At 40.9% G+C, this 14,963-nt stretch overlaps 1 protein-coding gene across 3 annotated transcripts in view; it reads right to left on the reverse strand.

Moving 5' to 3' along the window:
- The window catches only part of LOC144739815 (NXPE family member 4-like), an 18,677-nt gene continuing 3,714 nt past the window's right edge, over positions 1-14,963 (reverse strand). For all 3 annotated transcript variants that reach the window (XM_078622799.1, XM_078622875.1, XM_078622741.1), the window contains exons 3-7: positions 9,044-9,158; positions 6,954-7,657; positions 4,984-5,042; positions 2,759-2,977; positions 1-2,382 (exon numbers count right to left, since the gene is read on the reverse strand). In XM_078622799.1, coding sequence (XP_078478925.1) covers positions 1,850-2,382; positions 2,759-2,977; positions 4,984-5,042; positions 6,954-7,657; positions 9,044-9,121 — 1,593 coding nt within the window. In that variant the 5' untranslated portion in view covers positions 9,122-9,158 and the 3' untranslated portion in view covers positions 1-1,849. The remainder of the gene's footprint in view (positions 2,383-2,758; positions 2,978-4,983; positions 5,043-6,953; positions 7,658-9,043; positions 9,159-14,963) is intronic.

Genomic DNA, 14,963 nt, shown 5'->3' on the forward strand with positions numbered 1-14,963 from the left:
TACACCTTTATTTTTTATTAACAGCATGATAGGACAGTAGTACCACTAATCACCTTGGGTTACTCTTCCAGTCCTTTATTTACATCTCCATCATACACGGCTCCCTCCTTCCTTCATCCTGCCGACGCCCACTCTTAACCCCACGGCCCCTCACCCATCCCCCCCTCTCCTTATCCCTGTCACCGTATGTCGCAAACCGTGCTAATCAGAGGTGCGGGGAAGGACAACAAACGAAACACAAAATGCAGCTCATGTGGCGGTAATTATGTATAAGTCGTGCGGATAATGAGTTTTTTTTAATAATTAACATTACCTCTTGAGATGAACGCTTAACAAAAGATGCATGGCTTTGGCCACTTTACAGCCGAGTCTTTCCTTATATTCTATGTTAACATATAAAATATTGTTCTAGATCTGGAGGTGAATAATGAGTCTTGGAAACCATGAAGAAAATTGAGTGCTATCAAGTTCAATGCATTTCCAGTTTATTCCTTTACTGACATTAGTTTGACAATTTTTTTTATTCATGTTCTTTGGGTCTTTCGGTAAAGCCACGTAGATAGAAAAAAAGAATACAAATTATGTCACGACGTTTCGATCGCAACACAAGCAATCGTCCTCAGGTGAAAGAAGAGGGGGAAAACTGCTGAGGCAGGCTGTTTATAAAGGTTTAGAGATGAGCGGGGCAGCTAATGTTAATGTAGGAGAGGTCTCCGTAACCGGCAGTAGGTGTACACCAATCAAAGAGCTGTTTACAAAGGTTTACTGTTCCATTTCACCAGATAAGGTCCACGGAGCTATATAGCGCGTTTTCTGAAGCGACCTGGCCACAAATGATAGCTCAACGAAGTGTCTTATCATCCGGAGAAAAGTCCACACGACCACGGGGAGAACATGCAAACTAAAAATACACAGGCGTTAGGGTCAGAATCGAACCCACAACTTCCTGTATACCAGGCGAGGTATTTAACATCTCACCACCGTTTATAGCTGGAATTCTAGGGAGCAGAATGGGATTGAGTTGAAGTTCGTTGGATGTCGGACGTTTAAGTCTCAAATAATTGAAGGGAGGTTGGAAGGTTATCTTGAAATAATTTATTAAATACATGCTATTTTCCGTTTCTTGTGTAGATTTAAAGTTTCACTTAAGACAATGCACATTCTTTGTTTCACGCATAATAATCGCAGTACATTCTACATGTATGCGTAACATTGAATTATAGCCGCGTGCACTAGAACACCCACCAGAACAAAAGTTATTCCACGATTATATACATCATAGCGAATGTTGTGTCCGAAACCTTAAGTGTAAGCGTCACCAAGAAAAAAAACATTCAGTGGTGCTCTTCTGCATTGCCATCTCTGAGTCAGTGGTGAAATTTCCACGTATCGATAGCATTCATCAACCTAACGAGGAGGCAAAACCATTTAAGAATACTGGACATATAGGGGGATAAGTCCATCCCTCGTAAAAAAAAATACGTAATTTGAACCATCCTCCTGCATCTTAGTCAAGCACTCTGCCACAGACACACCCGGATGGATACCAAAACCTCTAAAAGTTATTCAAAACAGTGGTTTGAGCAGTGAACAAGATACATATTTTAAGAAATGCTCATTTTCACGTCGTGAGAATTGTATTTTATTATGCTTTATTTTTATTATTTTGTTATTTCCCTTCTACGTGACTTTACCGAAAGAACCAAGAAGAGAAATGCTCATTTGCTACATATTATGTAAACATTGTATGTAATATATTTGCATTATATTTTAAGTAGGACCATCATTATGTGTCAATGAACCAGGACCAGAACGATTCCGTTATGGATCTCGTAGGAATGACCCAATATTAGCAAATAAAAGAAAAAAAAGCATTTACTTGATTTTTCACGATGAATGGATTCGGGTGAATCTGAGCAGAATTAAGCACAGCTGTCATATCCCACGCATCTACAAATGCAACCTTCAAGTTTTTAAACACTTCCAAAAGGATTTGATTGATTCTAAATGTGCCCCAGTTGTTTAATATTTCCACGCCATAATTTTCTCGTGTGTTCGCTAATTTAACGATGACCTTCGTTTCAGGACTTCGAATCAGGAGTTTTTCTACCGCCGCTTTAATGTTGCGCATTCTCGTTTCAAACACGTGCAGAGGGAAGGGCGTGTAATGAGCGCCGAGGCAGATTCCTAAGACAGTGTCGCTCCCACCGGTGATGTTATCAATTCGATTCGCGACATATTTGAGGTCTTCTGGATAAGTGTCTGCCGATGCAATGAACGGGTAGCTGTGGCAAAACCATTGCCATGTGACGTCGTAGCTTTCATTGACAGCTTTTTTGGGTTGATGCTTTCCAGGTTTGTGAAGATCGATAACGTGTAAATCTGTATGAGAGACAGGACACGTGTACGTTAAAATTAATGTTTCCATTAATAAGCACAATCCAAATAGTCAATTGGATAAATAAATGCATATATAGAATTAATGTATTTTTCAATACAGTAATTAGAAAACATTTATGTAATAGGTCGTGCATTATGCATTAAACCATTAGCAATTCCTGAAGTGCATTTTGGTCTTCTCATCTTGGGTGACCATAAAAATTAATTGAAGCAAATGTGACAGCACCAAAGCCCACTCCTGCAAAATCTGCTTCTGGGAACCATATATGTTTAGCCCTCAGTTTTAAGATTAATGTGATGTTTGACATTTATCAATAACCACATGGACACAAGTACAAATAATATTAAGTGCCGTTACCTTTGATGAAACTAACTAGATATTCCCACCACTGCCTTATGGTAGAATCGCCAAGTAGAATTACGTTTTTCCCTTTCAAGCAGTTCAAAACAGATAATGGCGAATTGAACTGCTTCGTTTTGCAATACGTAGATTGCCACGTATTTCTCAGGTAATATCCACTGGGGTTTGGATTTCCAAAACCCATAGCGCAATCTTCAAAATTGCTTTCAAATGAACCTTGTAAGAAGTAAAAAAAAACAATTATTAAAAACATGTTGAAAATTATTTCATGAAGGTTGAACAGCATGCTTAATCATTCACATTAATTGGGGCTTAAATTTACGTATTGTGCACGCGAAAAAGTATATGTAAAGGCAAAGATCTCCGTAAAGTCTGTAACATACTGTTTGGGGCAAGTGCTGTTAGTGACCACCTATTAAGGCTGGCACAACACGCGAGGGGTGGGTGGCCAATACCACACCCACCAGCCTTCATTTCTCCAGTGCTGGTGTTTACACAAAGACAAAGATCCACCGTATAGCCTTAACAGACTGTAGGGGCAAGTACTGTTAGCGAGCACCTATGAAGGCCGGAACGGTACACGAGGGGGTTGGTAGCCAGCACCACGCCCGACCGCCTTTGTCTCCCCAGTGGCGATGTTTACACACCGCACCAGGTACTCATTTCAGGCTGAGTCGACCTAGGGGAGGCCCATGACCGGTTCAGATAATCGTCACTGGTGTTGGCCGTGAGCGGGAATCGAACCCGGGTCGCCAGGTTCATAGCGCAGCGCGCTAACCGCTACACTCCACAAGCACATTACGACAGACATTTTGGGCTCAATCAAATTATTTGCAAGGTCTAATTTACAAAATATATTATTGAAAAAGCAAAGACTGTAAAGTTAAATGTGCAAGACAACGTTTTAAAATGTTCTTTAGTGCAAGGTTACACGATAAACGTTGGTTAAACGTAGTTTATTTGTTATGCTCTTTGTGAACAATGTTACTCTGTATTTGAGAAGCGAATGATTGCGACCTGTCGCTAAAGTCCTTTCTGAAAAGAATGATACACATTTATACAAGTTTGATTGTGCCATATCATACTGCCCCCATTTTCGCTGGCATTTTAGAATTACAGCCAATAATTCTTGCCGAATGTCATTATTAGATTTACATGTTGGCGAAATGTTAAGCTTTCACGAATGTTACTCCTGCACGACTGTCGGCAGGTGGAAAGTCAAAACCCGGACCATTTAAGCAAACAAAGTAGGCAGAACTTACAAAGTTCTCCACAGGACCCTCCCGCAGCCAAAAGAGTAAGGTGGGGCTCGGGGCGTGATAAGTTTAACGTTCTGACCCGCCCCGAATGGACATTTGTGAAAATAGCTTTATAGCTCATCGGAATCCTCCAATATAAATATATTATAATTTTGAAGTGAAGAGGTGGCCGCCAGAGGTGGGACAAAGTCATTGTTATGCAAGTCCAAGTCGAGTCGCAAGTCATCAAATTCATGACTCGAGTCTGACTCGAGTCCAAGTCACATGACTCGAGTCCACATCTCATAGGTGGGACAAAGTCATTGTTATGCAAGTCCAAGTCGAGTCGCAAGTCATCAAATTCATGACTCGAGTCTGACTCGAGTCCAAGTCACATGACTCGAGTCCACACCTCTGGTGGCCGCTATCAAATTCTCAAAAGAGTATTGCCCTTGGAGAAAATTTCCACGTGAACATTTAGTGCAGCGTGGGACTGGCCAATAGTGATGCTGTAGCGCATTTGTCTGGGCTAACATCACACGTAAATACCACGTGCAGTAAACTATTGTAGTCTGCGCTCCTTCAATGGAGGCACAGCAAAGCTAAACACACTTTCTCACGTCCTTTCGTGGCTAGCAGACATTGAAACTGAGCTCCTGAACACGTTGCCATTCGCACGAATAGATTAGTAACGCACTGTGTGGTTGCTATTGTTGACACGCGGCATGATCGTCAATCTGCACAAACCAGCACGGTCAAACAACTCCCATGTGGAATGATCACGGGCTATGCATTAATCACCCCTGATAATGATTTAAATGTATCAGACGAAATGTATTTAAACGGGGGGGGGGGCGTTGGATGGAAGCTATAGGATGGGAATTCGTAATTAATAGAGGGCAAAACCTCCAGTCGACGAAAATAATGGTATTTATTCATTCAAAATGACAAATTGTTGCTGCATCTAAAATATACAGTACTTACCATTTGCTGGAGCAACTCGTACATTGTACGTAAGTTGTTTCGATACCCATATGCGATCACTGTGATGAAAACAAAATTCACTTGAAATTAAGCATTGATTATATGCTTTATTAAGCAAGCCTTGCATCTGTTATTACTGTAAATTGTTATCGTGTGTTGATAGACTTAAAAACATGACACGGAGACATGGAGAAACCAAACGACATGTCTCGGACCACATCCGTGAACATAAAGCAGACTTGAAACACGGTAGGACAAACACCTCAGCCGTGGCAGATCACTGTTACAATTCAGTGGGCTCACATGACATTGACTTCTCCAAGACAGAGGTTCTCTGCAAGCCATCTGGCTACCATGAGAGATTCGTTCATGAGGCGATCCACATATACAAACACAGAGACAATTTCACCTGAGAAGATGGATTCTGGCTTAGCAATCATTGGAAGGACGTAATAAACCATTTCGGATCTTAACTGATTGTGTTCACGTTTACGGTGACTTTCAGACCGCGTTCCACTCACTGGCATTGTATTCTCTGCAGGGAATGGATTCTTTGCTCCGCTGCAAGTTTACCCTCACTACTCACCCATTGACATATTTCGTTGCTTCCCCTTAGTATCTTTCACACGACGGTCAATGGTACAGTGTATAATAACAAATAGTATAACATTTATATGCTTAATACAATGTACAAGGTAATATATAGTATCGTAATTGTATAGTCAATATACAGCAGTATGATATACATTAGGGTGGGTAGAATAATACATAGTTCAATATTACAATGTGGTTTATATCAATACAGTATATAATTTAACGTTGGGTTTGTCTATGGCAGTATATAGTACGGTGTAGACTCGTTTGATGTAAGAGAATAAAGTTTAGATGTTGCTAATCCTGCATAATGCACGGACATGAGTAGTACTAATCACATACCTGCATTTCCCATAAATATGCTAAATGCCTCTTGATATGCATATTCTTTTGTCAAGGCGCTCTTTTCCCCCCTTCCAACCCAGCTTATATATATGCTCCAAGCACGTGTGCTGTTTCATTCAGACGCTGTCGCCTCGACAGACCTGGTTTTCACCTGAGGACGGCTGCTTGCGTTGTGGCCGAAACGTCGTGAGAATTGTTTATTATATTTTATTTGTATTATTTTATTACTTCCCTTCTACGTGACTTTACCGAAAGAACCAAGAAGATGAATCCCTGCAGTCACGAAAGCTTTAAATCGAAATTTAATGTGTGCTATTTTCTTAATTTCCTCATTACATTCATAGATATATGCCGTATATTCTAACTTAGAACGTGTCTTAGTAAATTGTAAATGAGTTCTGGGTTTACTCTCCCGAAATACTGGTAGTACTGAAATAGTAACCAATTGGCACGTTTTGTTCACGTAATGAACCTTACTAAATCGGCTGTATCGGGTGGACGTGGGTTTACGACACATTTCCGTTTACGCGATCTCACCCAAAATAAGTAATATTTAAAAATACTTTTTTTTAAACACGCTTTAATGAAATGTACCCTACTTGTAATGGCAGAAGTCCACGACTCCAGGAAGTGGCTTACAAGATTTGAGGATACGACAACAATAAACAGATTGAGTTTAATAAAAGCGGGTAAAGAAAACGTTATCAACGTGAGAAGATGTGATCGCGTTATCCAAGCCAGGTGGCTCAGTGGTGCAGCGAGTGGCGTTGCGAGTTCAAACCCTGGTGGGATGGGGGGGGGACTCCGTTTGTTTCTATGTGGAGGCACTAATATGAAGATGTATTGTCTGCTTGTTTAATCATTAACGTGCACGTTTTCATCGTCTTATACCCACCGGCTGTCCCGGTTATTGTAAGCATAATACTACATTTTACGTGATACATTTTTAATGCAAAAGTGCCTATTAAAACACAAACTGAGGATAATCAAGGCAAATTGATCCACTCAGTGTTGTGCGTACACGTGCTTACCTTGTAAAGAACTTCGATTCCTCTTCAGAAAATACGTTTCGGTACTTGTTATACGACTTAATAGTGAGAAGAGCTGAACAAGGAAGTTCACTTGGCTTTTCACACTTCCATGGTTCATTCAAATGCGTGTCCGTATAATCACAGACCTGCTTCGTTGTGTTGAGAAAAGTGTGGCATGAGGTTACTTCTCTTGACTTCCCACTGACAAAAGTCCCCAGGAAAGTGACTTTATCTGGAATGGTTTCTCGGACTCTGTCCAGCACGCTCACAGCCTCACTGGAGTGCACGAGCGTGAAGGCCAAACTGCTGTCTCCTGGCCAGAAGAGCGTGAACCTCACATTGTACACACCATTGCCAAGGTCAGTCACCACGCCAGAAGACGCAGCCCCAAGGCTTGGGCTGAAAATCCGAGCGAGGAGGAAATCCCCACCGTAGAGCTTCCTTCTGTTCGTAAAGTCATACATTTCCACTTCAACATTGAGTGTGTCTCCAACGGTGTGAGGTTCGCCGCCATTTAGTATTGTGATTCGACTGTTCTTAAAAGACGTAGAACAAGTAATATTGGTTGAAATGAGAATTGGGCGCTTTGTTGTTATAGGGATATTCGTCGTTGTGCTGCTGTTAATTTCATCTTTATTGGGGAGAAATTGTAATTTCTTATTCTGGTAGTGAAGTTTTGGTAGTACATTTTTAATGGTCGATGTCTGAAAAAAAGTGGTTGATTTCACATTTACTAAAACGCCAAAATACAAAGTAAGCCATTAATCAAGCACACTCTGAAATCATACTTTGTCAATTTAACTGCATTATTACGCGATGTAGTTTAATGCAACAAAATCTCACTGCATAGCCAACAAAACAGGGGAGTCGAGGTTAAAAATTAACTATTATATTGCATTCACACAACATTCCATGTTATCATTCTGGAATGACAGAAAATTGATTTGTTTCTGCAGTATTTGTAATGAAAATAAGTAGTACCGATCCCAGTTATTTTCATTATATATTGGATTCACTGAATTTTTTTTTTCTCCGATTGAATTGAAGGCATTGAGTAAAGATGCAAGCAGACCCTCATCCAATCTTGTTCCGTCGTCTTATCAAGGATATACCTCTTGCGGCGCGCCAGCTGCGAGTACTAATTAAACGAGTGTTGTAAAGTATTAGAGAATCCACGCATACACCTGATTGTTTTTCCTCGTTATATTTAGGGGATTGGTTGGTGAAAGCAGTCAATTACCTTTTATCGTCTACAAAAGAGAAGCATAATAGTCATTGGTATTCATTCGTATTTTCCAAATATCTGCTTGATAGCATGTACGAGGTCGATGATAGATAAATCTATCTTAATCCAAGCTTGCTCATGTGGGTGGTTACAGGTAAAAATAAGACCGTTAACATCAAATATCTATTGATCAAAAAGTGGATATCTCTCAGCAACACATTCAAATGCCTAAAGGAGCAAAATTATTAAATGGATATCACCACTTGAAATAATTAAATAACTAGCTGTTATTTTTATTTGAAAGGCAAATTGAGCTTAAAAATGAAGTTACACCGGGGCATCTCAAGACAATTTGCACTTAGACAATAAGCATCTCACCATATTTTACAAGACTCCCCTCGTGACACCTATTTCTGTGGGCACAAAGTGATTTCTATCTCCTGGTCAGCAATCTGATATGTGCCTGCCAGTACAGTGCGATGATTGTGTGTCATCTCAAATTAATAATTTGCAAGTAAATGATTGAATTAGGAAAAATTAGACCATGATGTTGGCACAGTGGCCTTCTCGTTTCGAATTGTTCGCTATATGTAACACACACTGTAAAGCAGACGGCGCGTCGTATTTTATGGTTAATATATACCCCTGGTATATAACCAGGGCTGCCTGCTAGGTTAGAACCATGAAACTCTTGTAACAATCCGCAAACATGCTACAATTGGGCCAAGTCATGTTTGTGATGGTGTAATACGTTAAATATGAAACTTTATACAAAAAACATGTATTTATTATCTCAACGTAGGGATAAATTAACCATAATAACAACCACCCCTTCATATTGATGATGGTGCATGTGAGAACTTACCTTAAAGAGTTTATAACAACTGGTTAATAGTGCAAAAATGACAACAATTATTATAAGATTTGCTTTTAAAGAAGGCATTTTTTACTTCCAAAATGTATGTGGTTTTAAATCGTTTCTGTAAAACAAATAAAATACAAATGCATGTTAAAAAGATAATTGCAAATTGTGAATGTAAAAAGGCATTGAAAAGAATCTTACTGAACTGGAGGGTACTTGTTTACACGTGACTATTTTCGTATTTTCACAAAGTTCATCGATAAGTTTGGCATTGTGCAATGGTCCAAAGTGGTGAGATTCGGCCAAACCAATCAGATCGTAATTTAATGCAGACTTGATGCCTTACGATAGCTTTCTATTTAATGTTTGAATATCTTAACGCCTGTATTATTGCAGGCAAGGGTTAAGCCTATGTTTTAATCAATTGCCATGTTGAAGAAAAATTAAGAGCTTCTGTAAAGAGCACTCAAAGCTGTACACACACGGTCGTGATCATGACTTACTTGCTCTACTGATTAACACAATCTTCCTCTACATAGGACTTCTTTCGCACTGTACATAGCCAACCGTGATAATCGAAGGTGCAGGGGAAGGACAAACTAAACGCGAAAAGTAGTTAAAGAAATTAGTTTTCAACCTGGATTTAAAAGTGCATAGCTTCGGTTGCTTCCTAATCTGAAAGTGCACGATACAGTGACCGTCTTTATTCGATGCTTAGTATCATGTAGCAGTCATTCCCAAACCTCCTCAATCCGAGGACCACTAATGTAGTATATAAGGAGTAGCTAGCGTGAGTGTTGTAGTGCAGGAACACAATATCACTACTCCAGGCTACATTCATGTTTAGCCCATCAATTTCCCCCGAGGTCAGGATTTGAATTAGACAAGGGCTATATTTTTGCTGCTATGCCCATAGCCCTATATTAAGTTAAGATATTTGTTAAACAAGAGCCACAATTTAATCACAGACGAGCATGGACAATAGTTTGTAGAAATCTGACGAATTGCTCTTTGTCAAGATCTCTGTCAGTCCAATTTGCCCAACCAGTTTTGGATTTCGCTGCAAAAAAATCTGATTGATACGATTCTAAACGTTAACTTCACCTTGGTAATGCATCTATTGATGATGTATGTCTAGTTCATCGACCTTGGCATAGCTGATCAGTGATATTTTTCATGAGAGCTGAATTAAGTCGTTCCTGAAGTGAAGCGATCAGTTCAAAATAATAGTTAAATGATGCTGGCCTATGTGTGCACGGACTAGAATATAGAAACCCTATCAGATTAACACGATCGTCTTGTCTTTGTGTGGTGGCAACTTATATGATCCTAGACTGATTCACTGACCTTGGCGGCGTTATGAACATCAATGGAAGTTCATGGTCTTTTGCCTACCCCGAGTTCACTGTATTGTAGACATTTTAGCAGAGGCAAATCCGCTGCATGGTAATACGGGTTTCAGTTATACTGAATGGACTCTACACGGTTGAGTGTCTCGCCTGTGCGGTTCACTGAAGTGAATTCCGGCTGTGAAGCACCCCCTGACGACACTCGATGTCCCGAGTGCTCTCGCCCCTGGCACCAAGAGAGCACATGCTCACGTAATTATTCGTTGACATAAGAGTTGGTCAAACATACCAATAAAGGACATTGAGGCGAATCATTATTTAAACGTGTTTTATTACAGCTCCTGTTGTTACGTACCGTTGTCGACTCGAGCTGTTATTACCATTGGACAAGCCCAAAAAAATAATCTGCGACACGCGTCTGATTGTCTATTAAATTTGCACGCCAACATTTGGATCAAACGCGTTTAATGCAGCTGCCACAAAATTTTAGAACCACCTAATTTCTTGGCATCTCCATTCTGCCATCATTTAAAACAGACTATTCAAATAACTGAAATGTGTGACTATAATTTTACAACATAATTTATATTATTACGTTTGTTTGCTTTTTAAATCTGCAATTGTAGAATGCTTTGACGTTGTCTGACGGCCGAGTCACCATTGACGAGGTTCTTAACTCTATGGGCTTTACTTGGGAAATAAACTTCTGATGCTGAAGTTCTTGTTGTGGTGGATATGCTTATAGTCCCCTGTATCATAACCGGTTTCCCGGCATTATCATTCCCATTGTGAGTCGTAATGTCAGTAACATTATTAAAACTACTGTAATAGTAAAAAAAATGACAGTAAGCGTATTGAACTATATACAAGGACGGATTAAGGTTATGCGGGGCCAACTATTTAATTCGACTACAAGTGCATTAACTGCAAATATAAAAATCACTTCCTATCTGGTCTGTCGCCCCGCACCAACCTTCGGGTCTTCTCGACTACAGTCATGCCCTCCCTTTATGCTTGTGAAACGTGGACCCCTCTAAATGGAACATCTGCGCCGGTTAGAAACATTCAGGCTGGCCTGCCTACAATCCATTATGGGTTTAACCAGGCTGGATTGTGTGAGGAGCTCACAAATCCTTGAGAGATCTGGACGCATTCCCATGAGTGAGCTCCACCGGCAGGTAAGACTGCGTTGGCTGGGTTATGTCGTCCGCATGCCCAGCCACTGCATGCCCAAGCAGCTTCTGATTGGCCACAGAGGGGGCTAAACGGGCACATGGGCTGAAGAGATGGACTGATGTGGTACGGGAGGATGTGGAGATGAGTTAACTTACCAATGACTGCTGCCAGCGGTGTTAAAATCGGCCTCTATGGAGGACGCTCGTGAAGGACGCTGCTACTAATGGGCAGCTGGAGGCAGTCGCCCTCCAACAACGGAGGGCAGAGGAGCGACGCTCACAACGACGAGCCGAGCCGCTAGGCGGATACAATGCAGCAATTTGGCACAGTAGGGGGTACAACTGGTGTGCGTCTACTAGTCAGCTCAGCCAACCCATGGCACCTCCTGTCTGTCCCGAGACCTCCTGCCAGCGAGACTTCGACACTTCACGTGGTCTCAAAGTGCACCTGGCCTGGCATTGTGGTGACATCACCGTCACTTCGTGGCGAGCATCGGCGTCCGATGCTCGCCAAGTGGTTGCTACGCTATGAACCAGGCGACCTGAGTTCGAGTCACGCTCATGGCCAATAGCAGTGACGATTATTGGAACCGGTGCTGGGCCTCCCCTAGGTCGACTCCACCCCAATTTAAGTAGCTGGTGCGGTGTGAACATCGCCACTGGGGAGACTGTTCGGGCAGCATGATATGCCGCCTGCCTCTGTTAGAGCTAAACCGGGTGATCTTGGTCTTTGTGCCTTATACTGTAACAGTATAGTATATGCTGGCCACCCACCACCTCCTCGTGTGTCGTGCCAGCCTTCATTAGATGCTCGCTAACAGCACTTGCCCCAAAAGTCTGTCAAGGTTATACTGGAGGAAGGGCCTTTGCTATTGATGCCCCCAGGGTCTGGAATGCTGTTGCCAATAAATTGAAACTTGAGTCACTACCTATGAGATCTTCACTCAAAACTGCTCTAGAGGAGTTGTACACCCCTAGCTGCCAGTGCTATTCAGTGACCTAAAATAAAATGTTTCGCTCCGGATGATCGCTACAAAGTATGACCTGTGTTTTGATTTAGTGTGCTGATCTTAAAGGTGGAGTGACTCATGCAGCCAGCTATGGCTGCAGGGTTTTGGTAGTACATGTTGTTTATGCCATTTATTGTGAAAATTCTGTCACAGTTCCTATGATTGCTTTTTCATTGCTTTCATGGCTTTATTTTGGTGATTTCGAAAAGTGTATTGGTTTAGCCATGTTTGTTTGTTGTAGTACAGAGTTAGACTGATGGCCTTAATTTAAGCTGTCTTGTGGTTGTTGTTGTTGTTGTTTGACTTGCATCCCATTGGGATTTTTGCACACAGCGTTGGTGTACGGTGTTTTTTCTGCAATATTTTGCTGTCTTTTCTTGGATTTTCTGTTTGCACTTAGTCACATATTCACTTTAAGATGTTTTTTTGTTCATGTTTTTGTTTTTTGTTTGTTGCGGTTGCACCCGATTCAAGAGCTGAATGGCTCACAGGGCTATACCTAATAAATGAACTTGAACTTGAACTTGAAGGGTTTACAATGGCCAGAAATATCGAGAGTATGTTTTGTGCCAGAGGTCAGGCAATTTAGATTTGAAGTTTTCGTGACTGCAGGGATCCATACTCTTTGGTTCTTTCGGTAAAGTCACCGAAAAAAAGGTACCTACGTGGCTTCACCGAAATAACCAAAGAGTAGAGGTCAGGCAGTTTCCAAGACCTCCGCTGACACATCGGAGATTGACCGCGGGCACATCTTTCAGCTAAGAATGTTCCTCCACTCTGTACACACACTACTCAGGTATAATTGAGTGAGTGGATAATAACATAAGGGCCCACCGCACGCTTCAGGTTAAGAAAGTTTATCAAATGCTCTCGAGAGTGAGCACATTATGTAAACACGATTTTTGTTCTGCGTAATACGTGTTATTTTCTCATTGCTTATGCCTCAAAAGGTATAGAAAATGGCTATTATTCCCCACAAACTTTGCATACATGGTTATCCTGTCGGGACACACCTGTTGACTGCACCCACACATAATTTAGCCTTCATTTGTATCCATTTCCGATAGAAATTCCTCTGCGTCAACTTTAAAACATGCACCTATACCAACAGGCCAGCCAATCATCCATACTGGATTTATCTTGCATTGTTCGAGGATACATTGGATACCCGCATTAAAGGAGCCGGGACTGGACATGCTAACAACCGGTACCACGGAGTGTCAAGATTGGTCACTGTGGCAGAGGCTTGTGATGGACGCTTCTGGGCAGTTAGAGGCAGCTGCCTCCAAAATAGAGGGCAGGAGGAGCAATGCTGACAATAGGCAGAGAGCCCTGGGCAGCTAGACCACCAAGTCGGCGCAACGGGAAATCCGGGTTAGGTCACTTGGTTCATACCAGTGTGAACTCTTGCACCACTTCACCAGCACAATTAATAAAGTGGTATATAAAATACTTTTAAACATTTAGTGGTTGTTTTAAAATGTATTCTTAAAATAGCAATTGTTTTGTATTCGAGGTTTTGATATAAAGAATGGGCCACGTTTATTCTTGAAATTTAAAACTTCAATATTTGATTACACCTTACATTTGCATTATAATTGAGGTAGATGGATTTAAACACCAAGACGGTATTTAGTACGTGCAGATGTTACTTTGTCTTGGGATATGTTCAACATGTCATCTGAGATGCCGTTCGGAGCTTTCAGAGGGGGCAATTATTCCTCTTTTAATTGAAATTCGGTGCATTTCTATTTAAATGGCAGTGATCACCCCTCCGCTGAATGTTGCACGGGAAATGCATTGTGTAAGCAATATTTACCAGAAGGACCCTTACAATCATCCCGGTTTCGTAGCGCAGCACGGTAACCACTGCACATTAAAGCCCCCTTAACAATGCCAGAAAGCTGTATGGAGTAGGGCTGAACGATTTGGGGGAAATATCTAATTGTGATTTTTCTGACAGATATTGCGATTGCGATTTGACTTGCTATTAAATGTTTTAAAGTCAAGCTTCAGTTCAATATTCACTGTGTAATAGATTTAAAACGTGTGATGGAGCATTACCACATGATACCATCAAAATATTAACTGCTCTATATATTCTAATGCAAGGATGATAACTTAAAATATATGAATTGCTTCCAACATGTATTTGTTAATATGTTTTAATTGAAATAGAACAATCAAACATAGAACAATTCTTGAGTTAAATAATTAAAGTTATATTAATACAAAATTATTCCAATAAGTAATAGGACTTTCAAATCGCAAAAAATCGCAGCCTTTACAATTTGTTAATCACATTGTTTCAAATTGCGATTTCGATTTGAAATCGATTAATCGTTCAGCCCTAGTATGGATTCACAGCATACCATTGTGGAAACATTGA

This window comes from Lampetra planeri, chromosome 1, assembly GCF_965212315.1.
Source record: "Lampetra planeri chromosome 1, kcLamPlan1.2.h2, whole genome shotgun sequence".
NCBI classification, from domain to species: domain Eukaryota; kingdom Metazoa; phylum Chordata; class Hyperoartia; order Petromyzontiformes; family Petromyzontidae; genus Lampetra; species Lampetra planeri.